At 37.0% G+C, this 23,513-nt stretch overlaps 1 protein-coding gene across 11 annotated transcripts in view; it reads left to right on the plus strand.

Annotated features, from left to right (window-relative positions):
* The window catches only part of SLC4A10 (solute carrier family 4 member 10), a 154,769-nt gene that overhangs the window by 65,208 nt on the left and 66,048 nt on the right, over window positions 1–23,513 (plus strand). For all 11 annotated transcript variants that reach the window (XR_002047275.3, XR_002047276.3, XR_752664.4 and 8 more), the window contains exons 3-5: window positions 5,424–5,570; window positions 15,231–15,369; window positions 22,232–22,392. Coding sequence is in view for 8 of the 11 variants with exons in the window: in XM_039554817.1 (XP_039410751.1) it covers window positions 5,424–5,570; window positions 15,231–15,369; window positions 22,232–22,392 (447 nt within the window). In the remaining 3 variants the exon portion in view is untranslated. The remainder of the gene's footprint in view (window positions 1–5,423; window positions 5,571–15,230; window positions 15,370–22,231; window positions 22,393–23,513) is intronic.

Here is a 23,513-nt window from a genome sequence, read left to right on the forward strand (position 1 = left end):
TGCCTCCCTGCTGCACTACAGTAACGAATCATGAGTCATGTACTCTCTACTCCTACACAATTCACCATAATCACTTTTTTTCCTATAAGGAAAAAGGCAAATTTTTTAACCCTACATGGACTGATGTATTCTGTCTCTACCTCACTATCCATTTTTGAGAGAATGAAAAATTGCATTTGGTTCAACTCTAGCTGTCAATGCATAAAAGAGGCTTCAAGGCACTGAGTGTTTTCCAGAGGACGGAGAAACCCCTCTGGTCCTGCTGAGGTCAGCAGTCATCTGAGACTTGGCTTGAACCACTGGCAAAGTATCCTCTCTCAAGGCATCTTGCCTTTGAAGTGTGCTTCCTCAGTAGGTCACAGAAGCCTGCCTTTGCTCTTTCTGGAGGTGTTTCAAGACCCATCTGTTCCCTTATCTGCCCCTTCCCTCCATACCTGTGAGCAGGGATCTGAAAGCCTTGGTGTCAGCAGGTGCCTCAGGCAGATTCTGATAATCCCAGGTGGAAGGCAGCACAGGCACATGTACCCTGAGCATCTGGTGCTCATGGATGTTCAGATCCAGGACAGTCATTTTTTTGTACAATTGCCACCATGTTGGCTGGTTCACTACCAGCCATGTTGAGTTCCACGTTCCTGGTGTAACATGGAGACCTGAGAGAGGTTTGCTCCTCTCCATAGTTTGTGCTGTGTTTATGTTACAATTTTAAAAGGCAGAATTGGCTTAGGTGTCAGTGAGCCATAGGATTCATCTGGTCTTCTGAGCCTTTTCTATTAACCTTACAGTAGCATCAGTAGTGTTTTATTGTAGAAAGACTATGATTCTGTTCTTGCAAAAACACACTCTGGACTAAAATGTTGATTTATTCCAGATGGGCTGCCAGGAAAGTGAAACATGACCACATGCATTAGTATTTTCAGTATTAGCATTCAGGAGCAAATAATTTTTAAAAACAGACCCTCTGAGAAAATACAGCAATACACAAAGGTTATTTACAATGTGAAAGCTTATTAAAGAAATGCAATGCACTCAATCAATCTGCTCTGCAGTGACCTTTATACAATGCTACACATTCACTGGTAAATTGTATAAAGATTGTTTATTAAAAAAAGTCTGTATTTTGAATCAAATTGCACATAGCTTGGGAACATGATGCCTTAGGTTTTAACTTCTATATTTTTCAGATTCTGTACTGCTTAGTGTGTGGCTCTGAAGTTTCTTGTAGCCTGTTAATTTCTGCTCTCTTGTGCTGGTTAGACATAACAAAGCCTCTCCAGGCCTGCTCTTCAAGGACATCTAGACTGTCGTAGGCCCAAAAGTATGAACTAAAGAGTCTCTAAGAGGGGGTAGGCTGAGGGGAATGACATCATTAAACTGAAGCTTTAATTGGAGAATTAACCCTGCTATGCAAATGAACCAAACCTATAAAAGTGTGAAGAACTCGTGACCTGGGGTCCATCTTGGGGTCCATCTTGCAATAGCCTCTGGCTCCCCAGGGAGTACCTTTGAAGGCCTTTCAAATAAATCCCTTTTATTCCCTTACTCCTGTCTAGTCTCTGTTTCTAGGAGGCCTCTTAAGGCATCAAACAAAACCCAGAATATAAAGGTAGTTCAAATGTATGCATTTATAGCATAAGAGCTTGTGGTTTACCATCAAAGCATTAAAACACTTCTTGAGTTAAAGTATTCTAAGGACTGAAGAAATAATAACCCATGTTATAAAGCATTCTTTTAATTTTTTACAGGATTACATTAAATCCAAATGATATAAAATATTTAAAAGGGATCCTGTTAATTATAATTATTTTTGAGGCAGATGAAAGTGCATATAGCCATGTGTAAAAATCAGGATCTCCCCTAAACTTTTGAAGAAAATATGTATTGTGCTCTAAATGTCTTCAGTTTGTGGAGGTATGATTTCATTGCCCTAGAAAAGAGGGATATGAAATATACATTATTAATATGGATATGTCTTGCAGAGACATTCATCAGAATAAAATCTAAGTAGAAGTGGCATTTGGGGTTGCTGTTTTTCAAAGGAGAAATTATTCCTTACATTTAAATTTATTTTAAGAACCCAATAGAAAATTAATCATCTAAAAAACCAGGCTCAGAATAGCAAGCATTTTCTGCATATCCCTTGAAAATGACAGAAGTAACATCTAGAAATGGTTTTCAGAACCTGGAATTCTGGGTCTTTAAAACCAGAAGCTTATCCTAGCTACCTATCTTATGCATTAAGTAAGTGGAAGGAAAAAGAAATGTAGTGGGATTTCTAAAGCTCTGAAAACACATTACCCATTATAATTGATGGTGCTTGATGACTTATGTACTTCTGGAAATCCCATTACAATTATTTGAGTGATGTGACATTTCAAGGGAAAATGGAGATGGAGAGAAAGGATTTGTAAATGTTTCCTGTAATTTAGTGGAATTAAGATCTATTTAATGGAATGCTAAGAGTACAGATTTTTTTGCCCCAGTACCTCCCATTCTTCCACAAACAATTTTAACACAGAAAACACACCCATTTGGTAGGGAGAGCAAGCTGTTACATTCACCTCTTAAACCATGTGTCAATTCTGTGTGAGAATGGTCATTAGGTTGTACCTGATGTCAGTGGTTTGTAGCCTGCTATGACTTACAGTTGTTACTATTTCCCATACTTTGGTGTCTTTGTAGTCTTTCCAAAAGGATGAGAAATTATGATCTAATTGAGCTAGGTGCTGTGAAAATGTATGGCAGAGCAGAATTATTTTACAATATTTGAGCAATATTTGAGCAATAGTCAGGCATTTTTAGTTGGCATCCTGATGAAGTAAATACTAAAACACACAAAAATATTCTTAAAGATAAATGAAAGAAATGCCCATATGCAATCAGTTACTATTTATAAGGATATCCTGGATAGTGGCTATCCTGGTTGTTCCTGACTTCACTCAATTATAGATGCTCTTTCTTTTTAGAAATTTTAGTCAGTTTTTGCTGAGGTCTGCCCTGCTCTGTCCATGTTTGACCTTCTGATCTTTTCAAATTTAGAGAGCTCGCTGTAAACTCTTGTTTAATAATGCCTTGGACAATTTGTACAGAAAAACGTACATTACGTACATTCTGGGCTCTAGTTCATAATACCTACCATGGAAAGGTTACTTGAAATAAAACAAAGAGTAATTGGATTTCTTTTGTATTTCCTCTTTCTTTTTTTGCTGCTTCTATCATTCATTGTCACTTTGTCAGCAATTTAGAATTCATTACTCTTTTGTTCCCAGATGGTCTTCTTTTTGCTCCACAGTTGTGATCTTTTAATAAACCAGAGTTACTTCTCAGATTTTTTGTATTTTGCTCTATGATTTTTCTGTAGAAAACTATTGCTTTTCCCCTGTCAGTTTCTTTTCCTCTTACTTGTCTGAACCTTGTTATAAGCACCTACATTTCTCCGTGGGTTTATTGAAATTATGCCTAGGTGGGACTCTGCTGGTCTCGGTAGATTCACACGGAAAGAGTAAAATCCACTTTGCTTTTTTCTGGTTATCTATTTCAGTTTCCACATTCCTGTTTCTTTTCAATGTGAACTGATTGTGTCTGTATAAGGAAAATTGCTGGGGCATTCAGGCACACACACACACACACACACGAATGTTCTGGCACTGTTTCCCAGTGTACTGAATAAAGTACAGTCTGGACTCAAGTCCTGGTTTCAGCCCTGGAAATTAATTGAAATGTGAGTCTCAATCAACATTTCCTGATGCAGGTACAATCTGATCATTCACGTGGGAGAAAATTAGGATAAGCATGCCCACTTCTGTCACAAAGCAGCAGAAATGTACTAAATTACTAAATTAAAAAAGCAATCCATTTGCACCTCTGGAAATTACTAAATTCTTAGGAAGGGTAAATCCATTCCTTTCAAAATGTTGTTTTGCTTTTTCTTCTATCCAAGGAGGGGAACAAGGAAATATAAAGTACTACATTACCCATGTCCTTCAGGATCTTTTTAATGAGTTCTTTTTATTTAATGCATTTTTCCTTGTGTCATGCACTTCTGACTGCAATGCATTTGAAATACACAAAAGGCAGCAGTTCTCTTTAAACCATTTCTTGGGTTAAATGTAATAAGCAAGAAGAAAGAGTTATTTAATAAAAAAATATTTTTCAACTCATGGGCATTGTTTTAGGAAAATCTCCTAACTCTACAAGACTAGTCTCTCAAAAATTGATGCCTCTGCGTCGTAGTCTCCTCTACACTGATCACAGTTAAGGAAGTAACTAGTGTGGTGTCCAGAGTCTTTTCTCCAGCTTTTTTAGCTCTGTCTCTGCAGAGAATTCCTGTCAGCCATGAATTTCTTTGATGTTTTGTGACACATGCTGCCTTGCTGGGTTTTCTGCCTCCTCTGGAGTCTTCATGGGATTACACACCTTGTGCTACCTTAGCTTAATGTTCTTGACCTTTTTCAGATGATTGACACTGCTGAATGATTACAGCAAAGCAGCAATTATCCATGAGCTGTGTTATGTTCATTTCAAGGAGAAAATAATGTTATTTGAGATGAGTAATCTGGACTATGTCTTTCTGCTGAGTAAACATAGGAGACCTGCCTGTAGTGAGTCATGATTCCTTTCCCATTTGTTCTGGTTAGTGGTTCTTTCTTCACAGCTCTGCTGTGCTCTCCCCCTTCTAAATGCTTTACTGTGCTCTGATCCTGTTAGCCCACATAGCTAAGAGAGCTAAATATTTTGGGCTTGATTAGCAACATAAAATTCCTCAGTCTTGAAGGCAGCAGGCATGCAATATGTACCTTCTTATGTATTTAAAAAAATAAAACAGAAGAAATGAAAGCATCCTAAGCTACCAGCAATGTACTTAGGATGTGAGCACGTAAAGTTGTATAGGGAATTTGTTCTCTTGCTTACATAGTGTTTTATTGTTTTTTTCAATCTTTTTTTTCCCCCTTCGTTTTCTATTCAGTGAATTTCCCACAAGAATTCTGTCAGGGTTTGGCTCATAAATAGGAATGAGTTTGGTAAAGTTCTTATACACACAAAGCAAACAGCAACTTCACCAAATGTTCAATCCAAAGAGATCCATGTGTCTCTTTATGTTAGTGTTTTGGAAGACATTTAACAGAACACCTGTCTGGCTTTAATGAAAATTCACATACAAAGATGCAAATTTGAAGAAAAAACCATAAATCTGGCACTGCATTGTAAGGACTTCAGTACTGGGATTTCTTCCTGTATTAAGGGGTTGTGTATCTGTGATGCTTAATCATCATTATCAATACTGTTATGACTATTAACATTAGAATAATAAATATAAATTCAAAATTATAATAATAATTACACCATTTATGCTATTAAGGTTGTTAATATTGTTGTTCTGTTGCCATACATAGCTCCTTTCTGAAAGGTACCTTTTTTACCTGTAGGCCATCGAACGTTGTTCATTGGGGTTCACGTGCCATTGGGTGGAAGAAAGAGTCACCGACGCCATCGGCACCGCGGGCATAAACACAGAAAGAGAGACAGAGAGCGAGATTCAGGATTGGAAGATGGGAGAGAATCTCCTCCTTTTGGTAAGACAAATTTTATTTTTGGATAGGTCTTTTAATAATAAACATTAGCATGATCTGTCCTGTTATTGCTCAGACATGATTAGCAACTGGATTTTGGAGAATCCACCAGAACCTCTGCTGCTGATTCATTCCTTTGAACAAATCCACTGAAGGGTAGCAGCCAGTGGCAGTCAATGAGAAAGCTCAGTAGTTTCTAGCACTGAAGGAGCACTGTGAGAGGCTGTGTTCTCACAAAGACAGGCTGCTCCACCACTGAGGGGGGGAAGTGCCTTATGGCACCAGATGCCCTCAGGGAAGGCTCTGGAGTATTTGCCCCGAAAATGTAACATAGAAGAGCTGTGGTCCTTTACCATTAGTTTTGTAATAATGTTGATGTTACTGAAGCTGCAGTGTTTTATCAGATTCAAACCATGGTCTAGGTTGTGTTTACCTTTTTCCTAACATGACACTGTAAATGTGCCATTGTAACATGAATCTGCTAACTGAGGAATTGAGAGCAAGCAGGAAAAAACACCTTTCAGTAAACAAACCTGATATGAAACTCCTAAAATTTTACATTAGAAAACATTACAGAGAAGAGAAAAAGGTTGTCATTAATAAATTACTCAAGCTTTGTCTCAAAACATGAGAAAATTATGTGCTGTTCAAAAATAAAAAGTATATGTGATGAAATGTCCAAGGCATTAAGTGTTTAAAATATAATGGAAGCATGCATAGCAAACAATTTGTGTTTTTAAATCATTAGAGAAATGTGTCAGTGTAATTTCAGGTTACAAAATAGTAATTATAAGACTTCCTTTTAATCAGAAGCTTGTATTATGTGTGTGGAAAGCTTTTGAGCAAGTATATTGTAAGTGCTGATGGTTAGAGCTTGAAATTCTCAACTCTTGCACAATGCTTTATTATACTGAGAGTAAAACAAAGTCAAGACTTTTTCAAACTTAGCAGATACAAGTTATGCTTTGAAGACTGAACAGTGAAGAAAAAATTGGCTGTGGTGGTTCTGTCTGGAATTGATTTCAAACGTACAAAGACCCAATACTATATTGAAACCAGTTTCTTGGAAAAAAAACAAAGTTCATAAATTATTAAAACAGTTTTCAAAAAGAATATGCATATATACATATAAAGTCAGATTAAAAAGAAACAATTGAAAGTTACATTAGCCAAGAAGTGAGATATCTTGAACCATGAAACACTGTCTTCTGTTGAGTCATCTGGTTTTATTTAAGTGCCAGTATGTGACACATTTTGGCTGAGAGCTTAGCTCTGTTCTTTCAACTTCTGGAGACCTAGACTTGTGTCCTTCTTAATGTCAAAAGTAAAGAAAAAAAAAAAAAAGGAGTTAACTGGCTGAATCTGTCCTTAATAGTCTTTGACATTTTTGCGTACAGTAAAATGCAGTGTTCGACACAATTCTGTGCTGGGTAAATCAGCCTATGTTCAAAGGATCTCTGAGGGTGAAATAGCAGGAATATGAAAAAAAGAGATAGGTTTGAAGTGCATTTGTAATTGATGTTCACTGCACTCGTCCTCTGGTGTACCTCAAGAAATGAGTACAGGTCTGCAGTTTTTTAAGTCACATTTTCACTTTTAAAGGTAATATAACTACCAACCAATTAAAGGGTGTGTGTAAGCGGTATCACTTGACAGACAAGTTACAGGCCAGAAATATGGAAATCTTTTCTGGATTCAGAATGCTAAAGATATTCTTCAAAGTGCTTGGTTGCTAACAATTCAAAGAATCCAAAGATAGAACCACAAATCTGGAAATATCCAATCTTTCACCCTAAATAATTATCTGAATAGTAAATTTTAAGGGTTTTTCCCTTTGTCTATCTGACTCCTGGAAGTTTGGCCAGTGAACCAGATTATGAGCTTTGAGATCTGTCCATCCAGGCAGAAATGTGGCATTCTATAGACAAGATTGAAAGGGATTTGCATAATGAAGGCAAATCTTAAAATGCTACAGTGATGGTGAGGTTGAGCACATACAGAGCAGGCAGAAAAAATAACACAGAGATTTATATTAGTCTATATCCACATCCTTCTTTTACTATGGCTTTTCCTTACAGGAGTTTCAGGCAGCTTGTTGTGCTGCTTGGGGAGAAGCCTTGCCTTTAGAGAGAATATAAGCATAGTTTTTCTGTGTTTTGTTTGCACAGAGGGAGCAACAGATACTTCCCACACTAAATTTGAATCTACTAAACCTCAATAAGCTCTTTAGATCTTCCCCATGACTACAAGTTTCTAACAGTAACCAGAGCTGAAGGAAACTCGAAGGAAGACAGATGCACTTCCTTTTCTTGATGCATAACTCAGTATGAGGGACTGTATTACCTGGGAGAGTAGATCCAAACTAGTCACTTAATTTATGAATTATTCTGATTTAATTGAGCAAGCAGAAATGCTTAGCTCCATCTCTCTGTAGACGCCTTTTAATGCATTTCTGCCAAATAGTAGAAGCCTGTATGCTTGGGAACTGGGAGCGAGGAGGGGAAAGAAAAAAACATTTTGATGAGCAGGTGCAAGAAGAAAAGACGGAGAAAATAAGCACTGTGAGACCAACTGATAGAAAACAGTGCTTTGAAGTAAGTCAGAAAAGTACATAAGGATTTTTGTGATACAAGAGAATAAATTAGCAATGTTTTGAAGCAGTGAAGTATGAAAGGAGATATAATAAAAGCAAAAGATCCAACAACTGAATAATAGAGATTCTGGAACAAGTAAAGACCTGAAATATTCAGACATGAAGTGCTCCACACTGCTCAGTTAACCCAGCATGGGATAAAGCATTATTTTTTGTCATAATTTATAACTTTATCTGGGCAGTAGCATCATGTGCAGATCTTGCTCTGCTATCACTGCTCCAGGGAGCTGTGCAGTCCACGTTGTGCTGTGAGGCTGTGTGGGCCCCATGCAGTGTGGACAGGTGCCACCTGGTTCCTGTCCAGTAAAAAACTGTTTTCTGTGTATCAACATGGGTAGAAAACACCTCTCGTCAGTGTAATGACAACAGGTGGATGCTTCCTGGTAATCCCTTTAAGTCCTGGCTGGGAAAGCTGTATCAGCTACTTTCTGGGAAGGTTTCTATAGAGATTAGATTTTTTAGAACATTCTGACATCAGATTATAAACTTTTTTTTTCTATCTCCTAGTGTCACTTTTCAAAAACAACCCAAGTGCTCTCAGTATACAGATTCAGAGATAACTCCAGATTAGACAAATAATATGCAGAATATGTAGTGAGTAGAATGAGAAAGATTCCTGTCATTTGAGGGCACAGCTCAGTTACTTAGCTTTGGGGTTTTTTTGCCCTACACCTGATTCTCGCTGTCTGTTTGTTGCCTCTTGGTGGGATGAGGTTGTAAAAGGTGTTTCCATTTTGCAATAATGATGTGCCTGTAAATTGCACAATATGCAGATTACATGGTTTGCATAATGAGAGGCTTTTTTGGGTAGTAAAAATTGTAAGCTAAGTGATTTCAAGGTCTGCATTTTCACCATCTTGTCTCTTAAGTTTCTTCTTTTTGAGGAGAAGGAGAAATTTAGTGAATTCATCAACTCTAGTTAAAAATGCAGAGGTGATACTTCTTTTATTGGAGGTTTTACTATTCTCAGATGAAATCCTGCTTTTGTAATTAAGGCCCCAGTTTCGTTTCGGCCTTAAGCTCCCCTTCTCCCCAGCTTTCCTTGTGGGGAAAGTATTGTGACTGCTTTGTGAATTAAATTAGGAAATTGATGCAAATTAAAACTCATTTGACAAAAAAACCCCAAAAACCCTGTGGTTTCTTGCCTGGGGCATCTCCTTGGTGCTGCTTGTGAGGGTGATGGGTACCAGCCCCTGTGAGCTGCAGGGCCACGAGGCTCCATCCGTGCCATGGGTCGTGGTGGCACTGAAAGCCTGGTGCAGATTTTCCTTTGGCTGGTGGGCTTGCATGTGCTTGGTGTGCATGTGGATTTTAGTGGCAGTTTTCAGTGGCTTTTTTGATGTCTGTTGCTTGCCTGTAACCAATGAAACAGCTCTTTGGTATTGATCAGTTAAAGATATTTAAGTAGCTGTTTTAAAATGGTGGAATAGGAAGACTTTAGCTCTGAACGGGGTGTCTTCAAGGACAGGTTTTGTTGAGGGTTAAAGTGAATAGAACTGTGAGAGCTGGGGTTAGATTATGGCATCATGTTTCCCTTGTATGACTAGACACTATTGAAGCTTGTGGAAGGCTTGGTTTGTTCTTTTAAGAAATCTGGATTTAGTAATCCCTACTTTTAAAGAGGCTTAAATGTGTAATTCATGATACTGGATGTGGCAAGGCAAGCAGAGCAGCCCTGGAGGTGAGCCTGACACAGGACTGCACACACAGTTCAGGAAAGACTCCCTGAATGTAATGCAGGCAAAAAAAGTGAATTGGGAAGGGGGGGGCTTCTCTTGGTTAGTAGAAGGACTTGAAGAAAGTAAATTGAAAAGACTCATCTGGCTATATCTGGTACCTAATCCCAAGTGCTGAGGGGTTATTAGCAGGGTAAATTTAATTATTTGTAAAGAGTATGGCTGTTAAGAGAATTCACCTACTCTTAACTATAGGCTAGTATGATGAAGGATGAACTCGGAAATTTGAATCTCTGGGCAGCTGTGGAACAGATTGCTGCAAATCTGGATTAAAATAATGTCTCATAACGTCAGTTTTAAGAATCTAGCAAAAGGAAGAGACCTAAAGCTTGGGAATTGTCCATATTGTCAGATCCAAAAGATACGATTATTTATCATAGCCCTGGGCTGATGGAAATAATTCACGTCAAGAAAATGCTGGGAGAGTTTCCTGAAGCAGATTGTACCTGGAGGGATAAAGTGCCAGAGAAAGGGACAAAGGGAATACTTTCTCCCAACCCAACATGTGATTTCTAAGGTCCATGAAGAGATTTTCAGAAGTGTCCTGTATGGTTGTTTGCTATTTTATGTGAGTTTTAGTAATGCAAATTTTGTTTTAACTTTTACTACGTTTTCTAATTAATAAAAAAGAATTTATGATCCTTACCTTTACTGATTGCTGAGCTAAAGGTAGAGTCCAATCTGCAAAGGAAGGAGGTTAGGGGAGAGTCACCACTTCTGTGGTGAGTGCAAGCAGTAGGATGATGAATGTTTGTGTCTGAAATGAGCCTTTCTTTTCTCTGATCCTGTGAATTTTTCACACCATTTCCCCTTGGTTTGTAAGGCATTGTTACTGATGTCAACTGTGTTACACCTGTTAACTCCCTGTCTGCAGTTTGTCCTGTGCAGTGGGTAATAAAAAAAAATTGGTTTGCATATTTAATATTATTTTAATGTGAATGTACAAGAGCACAAGGCATGGATTAAATATTGCATATGTTGCTTACTATCTTATGTGAATTTCTGTAATGGAAGTTTTATTTTAACAGTTAGCATGTTTTCTAATATAGAAAAAGTAATCTCTTACTCCTTCATCTGCTGACCCCAGTAAAAAGTATTTGCCTACTAATTCTACCCTTAAGTGCAGGCTCGACAGACTGAGAAATACAAAAACCTGTTCTGACAAGTGAGCTGAGAGAGTGTTACTAGAAATACATTTTTGCACTCTTTCTAGAGTTTATCAAGAGCAGAGGACAGAATTTGGATACATTTTATACGTACTGAAAGCTGTATTTCTGTTTGTGGTATCACCTGGTGGATTGTGTGCAGTTCTGCCTGATGGCAGGGTGGTTTGTCCCAGATGAAACCCTCACACTCACTGAGGAGGAGATGTGGATTGCTCTGACTGGTGTAGTGGAACAGAATGTTTGCTGGGCTGAATTTATGTGAAAGGACTGAGAGTGATCCTCCTTTGTTACCCCAGACCAAGTCTTGATTTTACTCTGTTCCGTTAGGTAAGAGGGAGCAGTCCTGACCCAGAGTTGTGGTTGCACTTGGGATGTTTTAAATGGGGGAATACCAGTTATGGTTCTTTTCTACTTGTGTTTTGCAAGGTGGGATGGTGATATGGGACACTGTTTGCCACTACCTGCACTCAGCGCTGTTCCAGGGAGCAGCTCTTCATGTTTTCCTCTGGGAATTAGGTTATTAGAAGTTCTGGCTTTCAAATCTGCTGCTTTGGTATGTCTGTGCCCACATCCTGCACTTGTTTCAGGGATGTTGATGCTGTTACAAGGTGTCATAATATAACTCAATATGTTGGGTTTTTGCAGGGTGACTCCCTTTCTGCAGCTCTGAGTGCCACTTTGAATTTGTGTGCTCAACAATAGCTTAAACGCCTGGTCTTAATTTTCACCCTTTTAATAGACCAGTGGAATTAGCCAGATTTTTAAATGTGCAATACTCAGAATTTGTATGCATGCAATGAATTTGAGGTATCAGAGGTAGTTTGGATGCAAGTGCTGCACATATGAAATGAGCACAAGCCCAAAGAAACCCAGGGATAAAAGAGAGTGGCTGGTGGAGCCACAGCAAACACAAAGCTGCTTCACTTTTCTTGACTGAGACTGCTCATTAGCCAAGCAGGAGTGCTTGTGGATGGTACCCCTGCTCCTGTTGTGTACCAGACTTTCTACCCAGTTCTAGCTGGTCGTGGAGGATTTCCTGAACTGGTAATGAACTAGTTATTTGGGAGACTCATCAGCTGCCTTATTGTGAAACTTTAAATTCATGTTGCTTCTGATAACTCTGATATAAAACAACTACAGTGGTAGAAATAATACTGTAACAGATTAATCTCACTTATTAATTTTTTTTAAGATTCATCTAGATTGTTTTCATTACTTTTTAGAAATAGCAATAATCGTATGAAGAATTTTCTTTTTTATGCTGGCTGTGCTACTTGAAGTAGGGATAGACAAAAATAATATTCAAGCCAATTTCTGTTTGCCTAGACTGCAGAAAACATTGTGTCCTAGTTTGCAAATATTATGCTTCTGCACTGAGGATTAGGTTATCACAGTTTGACAGTCAGCAATTGAAGTATTCTTCCATACTGATTTTGAATCACATATTACTGATTTTCTATATAATATATTAATGACATATTTGGTATTTATTACTCCTATGAATATGAGCCAAATTTATCTGGCATTGCTCATGAATAGTCCTGTTAATTCACTTTTATAAGTAGACCAATAGATCGGTTGTTTTTATTATAATTTTCCTATTGGTTAAGTCTCTTAGGGTTTTGTCCTTGAAATAAAATTACTGTACTATAAAGGAAATGATAATTTTTTTTTTTTTTTCCAGTTTCCAGCTTGTTGTCTGAAAATGAAGCCATGACTTGCAGGTTTCAAATACCAATAGAAATCACAGCAATAAAGAAAGATAGACAGAATCTAGCAGCTTTTTTTACTGCTTTGTTAGTAAGGGAGAAGATAATTTAGTGCATATTTTGTCATTTCTCTAAATGTGGTGGTTAGGGGTGTGGTTTGGTGGTGGACTTGGCAGTGCTTGGTTAGCGGTTGGACTCGATGATGTTAGATGTCTTTTCAGCCTAAAAGATTCTGGTTCACTGTTGTCAGTCAAGTAGCTTGTTACACAGAAGACCCAGTAAGAGCAAATTACTGCAGTAAGGTGATTCCTTGTTACTACTCACCTGACTTCAAGAGATTTCTGATCCTCTGCTTTTCTTCCCACGCTGAAAGCGTGTGTTTGCATGAGGATCATAGCTGTCATAAAGCTGCAGCTCTGCTGTACGACACTGCTCATTTATTACTTAACAGTAGCAGTTGCTGTAAATCAGTCCTAGTGCTGATTTTATCAAGAGTACAGGATGTTCCTGGCAATGCTTATTCTCAGATTCTAACTGCAGTCCAAATTCTCAGATTCTAACTGCAAGCTACCAAAGTAGCTTGTTTTCCATGTTCTGTTAGTAGTCATATGCAGTAATCCTTTGTAAGTTCCTATCTCACTGAATTTTGTCCTTCTGGATATTAGTCTTAAAAAGTTGCACACTTCTTAACAAGAATGTACTTTCTACTCTCAGATTAAAAAAAAAAAAAGTAGCGCAGTTTTAAAGAAAAAAGAAAGAGGACTGAACAGTGAGAGAGAAAAGCAAAGAAAGGGTAAAGTGAGGGAGTTTGTTGCTGTTCTTCAGTGATTCACCAAAAGTAATTCCTGTAGCTGTACCCCCTGCAGTTCCATTCTCTAGCACTTTGTAGTACTCAGTGCTGCAGAAAGGAAGTGACCCTGCAGAAACCTAACATATTGAGCTGTATTATGACACCTTGTAAAGTCATCAATATCCCTGAAACAAGTGCAAGAGAGCCCATATCTCTCTTCCTCCACTCCTGTATTTCTTCTTGAGTTTAATTTCCTTGCTTTGTGAAGGAGTAAATAGGCTTGACTGTACTCTATCTTTACACTCTGTTTAAGAAAATAGACGTCAGGTGGAAACTGTCATTTATTGTTTGTGTTTCATTGCTATAGCAAGTTTAGTACTAGTATCGAAGAGGTACCTTTATTGCTGAATTTAATTTTCTGTATCAGTGGCCCGTTTCATTTGTTTGGATCAGAGCTGTGTTTGCTCTTTAATTAGCATTCAATGGGTGATATCATCTCATTTTTTACAAAATTCAAAGAGCTCGAGGACCCTGTGCAGTGATGCTCTTCACTGTTAGATGGAATACTGTAGCTTGTCTTACAAATATGGTTATAGAATTGAACTTCATTTAGACAACGTTTAAGGAATCACTGAGCTGTTCTGCTGGATAATCAGTTTTTCAGTTGACTGGCAGCCTGGCTTCTCTCAGCTCTCACAAAGGGCTTTTGGTTCCTTTCAGAAATCTAAAATACATTAGCAGAAAAAGCAACTATGTCTTGCTAGAGAGACTACGTTTCATCAGAGTTTGTTCATTTGAGATTTGCATTTAAATGACCAAATAGGAGGGGTTTTTTTAATACAGCGCTTGAGCTGTATTAACATTGAATGTACATATGCTTTAAGATGCTCTGTGAGTTCTGGGAATTTTTTGAGTGAAAAAAATAATAGTATGTCTCCAGAAATATATTTAGCTGTCTGTGCTGAAAGGTTATGAAGAAAATTAATCAGTAACAGTATTGGAAGGGAAGACAGAGACAGGAAGAATAAAATGAGAAAGCTGGGACAGATCAAGAAGTTGTGTATCTCAAGCAGCCTAACCAAGTAGAAACAGTTAACAAAGGGGCAAGGGCCAAGTCTGCAGCTGTAGAGCCACATTAGACAGGTTTCATTTGGTGTCTTTTTCCTACAGCAAAGATTTCACATTTAGTATAGCAGCTTTGTGAGCTGAGATGGATCTTCAGATGCAGACTTATGAAGTGGCAAAGTAGTTTTTCTAACACTGGAGTAAAAGACTTCTATCAGCTTTATTCAGCTTTATCTATGCTGCTCTCTGTGTGCCTTTTTTTTTGGGACATACCATTCCAGCTTCCAATAGACCCTATTTCTATATGTCATGTTATATCTTTGGGTGAGTTTCTTAAACAGTGGACTTGACAACTATGGTGCATGAAGAGATCTCAATCTGAATGTGTTTGTGTATAAATGAATGTTGTCTCAGCAGAACTGTGATTTTTTTTGTGTGTGGCAGTAAATGATATGCATGAAAACATCTGGATAATCTCATGAAATTTGTTTTCTCAGGCCAAAAAAATTGGTGTTTTGGACTTGATATTTTTATTTTTCTCCAGATACCCCATCACAAAGGGTGCAGTTTATTCTTGGAACAGAAGATGATGATGAGGAACACATTCCTCATGATCTCTTTACTGAGCTTGATGAAATTTGTTGGCGTGAAGGAGAGGATGCAGAGTGGAGGGAGACAGCAAGGTGAGTGTTTTCATGACTTAAAAATTATCTGTAGGTATTGGTTTCTGGTGTATTGAGGAATGATTTCAAAACTGTAGCAAGCTCAGGGACAGATTTTGGATATAAAGCTTAAATAAAACCATAGTTTTAATCCTTAGTCTGTTAGTATTACAACAGCATTCATCGCTTCCCAGAGCCAAATGTTTTCCTCTGGATTTATGAATATAGGTCAGAGTGAATACCAATGGAAAAAAAAAAAAGTAAATATATCATATGTGTGAATTAAAAATCATTGGTCAGTTTATATTTTATCTTATAATTTAAAGAATATTTCAAACTTCCTCTTTTGTTTGAATCCTCAAGAAACTGAAAAGGGTACCATTATAAAAAGATTAAAGCTAGGAATGAGATTACTTTTGGAGCAACAGAACTTTTACATATTCTAACCCTCAATTAACAGTTTATTTTGAGAATGAGTATTCAGTGTTGGATTATTTTATTTCTGCAGAATTAGTGGGAAAGACTTTTAGATTACATTCTGATGGGAAAAAAAAATAGTACTGGTACAGAACTTTTCTTTTAATTATATATTTTTTTCCTTGAGCACTTAAATGGGAGTTGATTTGCTTAATTTCATTAAGAATGTACATTTTCCAGCAATCTTTGCTTCATTTTTCATCTTGAAACCTTAGCTCTTTCTCTCCCTGCCAGTTGTTGATTGTGTTCCTCAATGGTACCCCAAAGTCTGTGTAAAATATATTTGGTGTCAGTAAAATAAAAATTGCAAAATTTCTGCAAGGGTTTTGTGGGCAACTATGTATGTGGGCTGTCTGACAGGAATATGGCTGTTAGTTTTCTCTCTAATTTTATTGCAAATTTCTGCTTTCCCAGAGGGCCAAAGAATTTTCTATGACCTTCCCTTCCATTATCTGTTCATAGACAGCTTAGACAGATGCTAAATATAGATCTTTATGTGTAGAAAATTCTCATATGGGGATTGTGCTGCAAAAGGAATGCAGTAGTGTTCCTAAATAATCTTATTAATATTCAGAGAGAGAAAATCTAATCAAGGTAATCATCTGCAATGTTCTCATACTGATTAAGAATACATAGGACCTCTCTAGGAAGGGTTTCAGCTTCTATTGAAATTAAAAAGGAAAAATCACTGTGTGTGTTATGTTATTTTTAAGCAGGGAAATAGCAACTTCTTTAGTTCAACTTAAAAAAAGTCCCTTTGCGAATTATCAAAGAATTATGTTTCTGAAAATTATAAACATTTCTATTAATAAGTGGTTCTGATCAAGATAAAATTCAAAAGGACTAGGTGAAATAAATCACTCTTTTGGTTGATCTGTCTATATGCACAGCCTTGTCAATTGTTGTTTGTGAAATAGAGTTTAAAATATTTAATAGAAACAAGATTGTTGAAAAAGGACAGGAACAAACAGCCAAGAAAACTGTGTTTTTGGAGCTCAGAAAATACAAGAGTGCCATAATAGCTAATAGTAAAAATTTCTTTAGTTTTAGCAGCAAGATGGAAACAAAAGAAGAGTGGGGCTGCTATGTGGAAAGAATTGGTCAAGATAAATGGTCTTTCTCAGTTTAGATCCCAGAATTTTGGACTGCATTTGACATGGAGTGACTTGTTAGAAAAGGAAGAAATGGCAAGGAAATTACCAAATTCAAAATGAAGATAAGACTCAAAGTGCTTTTCTGTGCAAATAAGGGGGTGCAATAATTTCCATCCCAGAAAGGTGAAAGAACATGTATTTAATGGAGAGGGCAATAGAACAGTTGGGACAAACAGAGCTCTTATATTCCAATTTCAGAGCCATACAAGGCTTAGAACAATGCTTGAAGGAAAGGAAAATTACAGACTTGGAGCTAAGTGGAAAATTGGATAACATGCAATACAGTGGTATATCATGTCAGACTACGTTAATAATGCTCTTTAATCAGATAATTGACTTTTGTTTTTCTGAAAAAGAAAAAACAGTGGATATAAATTTTTTTAAAGTAAAGCATTTGATATGGTACAGCAGTAGGAATGTATTACTTAAACTGCATTCTAGTGTAAAAATTCTATTAGTAGGTCAGGAACTATTTGAAGAGGTGCAGCAGGTCATGCTGAGAGATTATACTATTAGTGTGAAAGGTAGTGACAGCTAACTTCTGAAGAATTAGGCTTAGGAAATAGATTTATTATTGAATGAAAAAATAGGATTGTAATAATGAAACTTGCTGATGATAAGAAATTAGGAGGCATTACTCCTCTAGAAATAGATAAAGATATACTCAAAGAACAAGGTGGCTTTGTGTAGAATAATAGAAATGGGATGGTGTTTAATATGTATCATGTGCTTAGAAGCTAATACATTGGATCACTTTAAATACCTGTTGTTGATTCAGGGCTTCAGAATTAATGATTTGACTAAAAGCATGGCATGGAGAAAATACAACCTGAATTTGTTGTTGCTCCAGGCTTAATATGTGTTTTTCATCGGTGTGCAAAATGTCACTTGGAACTATTTGTAAATCTTACTGTCTGGCTTTGGATGTAGTTCCAGGTAGAGATTAATTGCATTTAATGAGAGTGATAGCTCTAAGTGGTTATGTATTCATTTCACCAAGCTCTGCACTTTGTGCACCTGGACTGGAGTGTTGGGTTGACTCTGATGAAGTACATCTGTATTTGGTATTTTCAGTTTGATTGAAAGTGCACTGGGACTCTTCCATTCCAGATTTAGACTGTCCCATCCATGGAATTAGTTAGAGAGCAGAATGGAATGAATAGCTTGGTTATATTGATATAGGGATAAAATTAATTAATTTTTTTCCCCATCAATTGATTTCAAGCCAGAAGAAACACATACCTTTTAAAATAGTCAGTCTTAAAATAGCGTTTGTGTATGGCCCAGCTGTACAGTCATGCATTCTCTGCGGAGACAATGTATAGTTTCTATTCTGAAACAAAATTTCCAGTGAGTTTGTAGAGAACCACACTGGAGTGTAACAGTTGGATTTATTTTATACACCCAGTAGTGTAGCTGCAAGTTGCAGCTGTTGGGAAAGCAATTCATGTGTCATGGCTGGAAAGCTGTGCCTGATTTGTAGCAAGTTTTACCCAGACTTTTGGGACTCATTTATCTGCTAATATCAACCAAAAATATCTGGAGAATATCACTATCTTTATGGAGCAGAAAAAATTATGTAGTAAGGAGGAAAATAGAAAGAATCTTGGAACCAGGAGGAAAGTGCTTAAGCTTAAATTTTGATGCACAGTTAGGAAAATAAACTCATGTCCATAGTTTAGAAAGTAAATCGTTAATAGTGACTAGAAAATGGATGGATTAGGGAAAGTTAGGAAGTGTAATGCATTTTCCCTGGATCAAAACTTTCTTCCAAAGAAACTAGGTCACAAGAAACATTGGTTTGTCACTTCTGCTTTGATCCTGACATGCTTGTGTTCTTTGGTTGGTTTTCAAATCAGTGTAGGCAGGCACAAGCTCATGCAGAAATTGATACAGATTGAAAGATTACATTAAAACCATTGACTGTAGAGCAGGCTGTGAGTACATACTCCATCTCTCTGCTGCAGACATTCCACACTAAAAAATAGATGAAGTACAAATCACCCACTTCATACTGTGCAGAAAAGGTAGTAACTGCTAAAATGAAGCATGTACACTCTTCTATTGATGCCTGAGAAAGTGATGAGGATGGCTTTAGAAGCTAGGACATATATATAAGGTGTATGCACACACACTTGCCTGAAGAATAGTTTTCCTATAGTAACATACCTTGCTGAAACTCTTGTTGGCATATTTTTTTCCAGCAAGCATTCTATGAGAGGAACTAACCTGTGTGATTGATACACCTATGCCAGTCTTTACCAGTAAAAGAAACCTGTAAGACTGAAAGTGCTCTTCTATGCAATCAGCCGTAACTAAGATAGCTCCAGATATGTTCCAGTCACATGGGATACGTGTGACATGAGCTCAAGACACAAATGGGGTTGATGGTATTTCCCAAGAAGTTATGAAAGGCTTTTATCTGTCAATCATGCCAATTTAAGGGTTAAACTGCAAAAGTAAATATATTTAAATTTGAGAAACTAGAAGGAGTAGAAAATTGGCAAACTGGGATCTATGCCTGAATTTGGATTTCAAAGCCATTTCTGTCATGGAGTCTTGTACATGAATTCAGAGGATTGTTCAAATGGTATTATGATTTTTAAAACCACTGAGCACTGAGAATTGAAAGACTGTGTAAGATTAGAGTTGTTTTATGTTTTCTGCTACTGTTTCTCATTTGATATGTTAAATAAGGATTATCTGAAAAGATAAAAGGTGATAAACAGTAACATGATGTTCCCTTGATGAAATTAGTAAACCTATGTTATGCTTATTGAAATCAAAATAGAAATTTATTCCAAATGTAGAACACTCTCAGCTGGATATGATTTAATTCCATGTCCTGGCCTGTTGGCTCATTGAGTAATAATGTGTGATAATGTATTTAAACATCTAAGTTTCCCCAACAGCAGGAAATGGGGTGCAACCCATAGAATTATGCTATTCCAATTCATGGGAACCCAGATGATCACAATGACAAGTACAATTATTTGAGCAGCAGCGATAGTTTCCTATGGATTTTTTATGCATCAATATGTAAACTTTAATGTCTGACACTATAAACTCTAATTAAAGCTGTTTTCGTGATTTAGACTTGTCTGTGTCTGCAGTATGTTAAAAGCTCTGATAATAAGCCTGCCTCTGTCCAGTCACTTGTCTTAAACTTTTGAGACTATGTTTGTCTTTTATTGCTCTTTTAAAATCTATTTACAACTGGTCAGTAGATTTAAATTAGGTAATATCAAGGACAGACTGCAGCAGCATAATCAGATAAGCAGTGTTGAAGACTGACTTACATGAACAGAAGGTAATGACATTATGGGGTTTCTGATGATATTTTGTAAGAATCTATGCTTGGGTCATTGTTTTTAGAATATATGTAGCATGATTTTTAATCCTTTTTTCTGAGTCAGCATAAAAGAAGATATCATAAGCTAAGCAAGATATAATAACAGAAATAATAAGATATAATAACAATAATAATACATAATAACATAAATAATTAAGAATACTCAAGCATGAAGATCTTATAAATCTCCTAAAGAGATTAGAAACATGCACAAAAACAGAGGTATGAGAAGAAAAAAAAGGAGGTATTTTGCAAAGTCTTGGGAGACAATAGTTTAAACAGAACAATAAATTCACCACTTTTGTGATGTTGTGGACACAAATAGGTATTGCACATTTTTCAGCTTGGAAGCAAGATTGTCGTGAGTAAGATAGGAGCAGCCTCTTCTTAGGGAGTTCAAGTGTAACTGCAAAATGAAAAAAATTTAAGAACTATTTTTCCTTCTCACATGCTTCTTGATAACTTTCTTGAGTTTTTGTAGGCCACTCTTTTAAAAGTACCACTTTGAATTTGGTGGGGAGGAGTGTTGGTTTGAAAATTTATTTGAAAAACCTCATTTGCATATGTAAATTCAATTTCATAGTTTGGCTCTGTGGAAGCAAATTTTTGTGTGTGTGCTGTGTCCTCCTTGCTGCTTCTCTGGACGAATGTGAAGGTGAAGGGGATGGGCTGGGAAGAGAAAAGAGAATGCAACAAAGGGAGTGGGGAACAGGTCTGATGAAGTGGAGAGTTCTCATGGGCAAAGATGAAGTAGAGAAACTGGCCAGTTTCCTCACAGAGGAAGTGGAGGGAAAATGTTTAGCTAGAAAGAGGAGAAGAGGGCTAGACATAGGAGATTGAAGATTTTGTAGGACCCAAGGAGCTGGGGCAAATTATCTCTATAGATAATGAGAGAATGATTAGAAGGCAGCAGGGACAGTTCCCAGAAATGGAATACATCAGGAAGGGAGCTGATATGCTGATGATGAGTGGGCCAGTGAAGTGGTGGCTGCTCACAGGATGGCAGCGAAAGGGAAAGAATTTGGTGCAGAAGGACTGAAAGGAGGAAAGTATCTAAAATATGGGTACACTTGCATATTTTACAAGTAGGAGCAGAGTCAGACAGGTGGCCCAGGAACAGAAGAGGACAGCTGTCCTTGCTGCGTTGCTGGGCTGTGAGGCTTGGTAAAACTGGAAATTCTTCAGCTTTAGAGGTCTTAAGGCTTTACACTTCCCTGCTGTCTGGAAATAAGTGTGAAAATGCTGTCAAGGTGTGAAGCTCTGCTTGACTTCACTGCTGCCATCTCCATATAAAATAGCTGAGTGCTGTTGAGTCAAGCGATACAGGCATGTGCTGTGACTGCAGCTGTTCAAACCTTGCCAAGCTGGCAGGTTGCAGGGCTCCACACAGCAACATCCCTGTGTGACTTCTCAGGTTTTTGTTTGTCTGTTTAATATTCTTTTAACATTTTAAGTGCACTATTTATCAGTAGATAATTCAGTCTCAAGCAAGTTCATCTGCCTGGATGGTAACAAAAGACTTGATCCTTTCACGCCAGTTTTGTATATCCTTTTACTTTATTGAAGTCTCTCCAGATTCCTTTTTGTACCGCTTGTTATCCTATCACAGAAGTATCATTGTGCACCAAAGAATTAGTCAAAGTTCTTGTAGAGTACAAAGATGATTGCTTAATACATTTCTCACTTCTTCTCTGTGGTCAGAACTTATCCTCAAAAATGGTATAATACAGCATTACATGGAAAGAAGTAGGCAAGGGGAGTTTCTCATATTTCCTAAAAAGGAAGAATAAAGTGAAATTCAAAGACATGTTTAACATCTTTGTACTTTCAGCATCCATAGAAGTAATTAATTTTTCATTTCTTATGCACAATGGAGTTATAAAATTGATTGTTTGTATAGGTGGTTGAAGTTTGAAGAAGACGTAGAGGATGGTGGAGAGAGGTGGAGCAAACCATACGTTGCCACACTGTCCCTTCATAGCTTGTTTGAGCTGAGAAGCTGCATCCTGAATGGCACAGTTCTTTTGGACATGAGAGCTAACTCCATAGAAGAAATTGCAGGTGTGTATTGATGTTTCATTTATTGGTTATGAAAATTAATAACGAAAATTAAATGCTTACAAGAAAGTTATTGCATAATAAGCAGTTACGTTTAGAAACTCCTAGGAAATGTTTTTCTCAACGTACTTGAAAAGAAACTTATGTCTGGCACAGTTAGTAAATATTATATTTATATTTTTTATGTGGAATCTGCTGCTTTAAGAATAAATTTTTGAATAAAGAAGAAAATTTAAATGGAGGAAAGAGGATAATTTGGTTAGATTTAATTAGAGCTGGCGTGTTCTCTGCTCCTGCCATGCTGCCTCACATGAATGAGGCGTGTGCTAACTTTCACAAACTTAATGTACTGCTACGCTAATTGCAGGCAATCTAGCTTTAAAAAAAATACCCCAAAATACAGGGAAGTATTTATTGCAATTAAGTTACATGAAAACAGACATGTCTCTGGCTTGAGAATGAAATCAGGAGTAATGATATAGTGTAAGTTTTTAAAAGAAATTTTAGGTACATTAACTTCTTAAGATAAAGTTGAGTGCATTTTTTCCAATAAAATTTATTTGGCAGTTGCAATTCTAGAGCTTTTGCGAGCTTCTGAGCAAGAAAGAACATAAAGGATGAGTCTTCTCTCCCAAAAGTATAAGTTAGATTGAGACTAAATGCCATTTTCTGCTTTCCTGGTGTTTCCCTTAAAGACTGTAAGTAGTTTAGAAAAGATACAGAAGACAAAGCAATAAAATTTTCTAACACTCAAGATTATCAAGAAAGCTGCTTTATGGATGATATATAAATCCATGTAAGTCCAATATGAAATTTATTTTACTTATTTAAATTATAGGGGAGATATTGTTTGGTGGGGTATATTTAACAGTGGAATTAAAATTGGCTCAGATAGTGGTAGCTGCTTTTTGTATTTACTTTTCCCAAATTGTTTATGTCAAACTGACACAAGATATTATTAATACAAATCTGCAGAAACTTGTGTGGGTTTCTACTCTGTGCTGAGATCTGATTCTCCCATGACTCATAGTCTGAATCAGAGCTTCAAAATTTGTCTTGATAATGATAAAAGATAAACATGAAGAATAAAAAGCAGCTGATTTGAAAGAACAAAAGTGTCTATC

This window comes from Corvus cornix, chromosome 7 (assembly GCF_000738735.6).
Source record: "Corvus cornix cornix isolate S_Up_H32 chromosome 7, ASM73873v5, whole genome shotgun sequence".
NCBI lineage: Eukaryota > Metazoa > Chordata > Aves > Passeriformes > Corvidae > Corvus > Corvus cornix.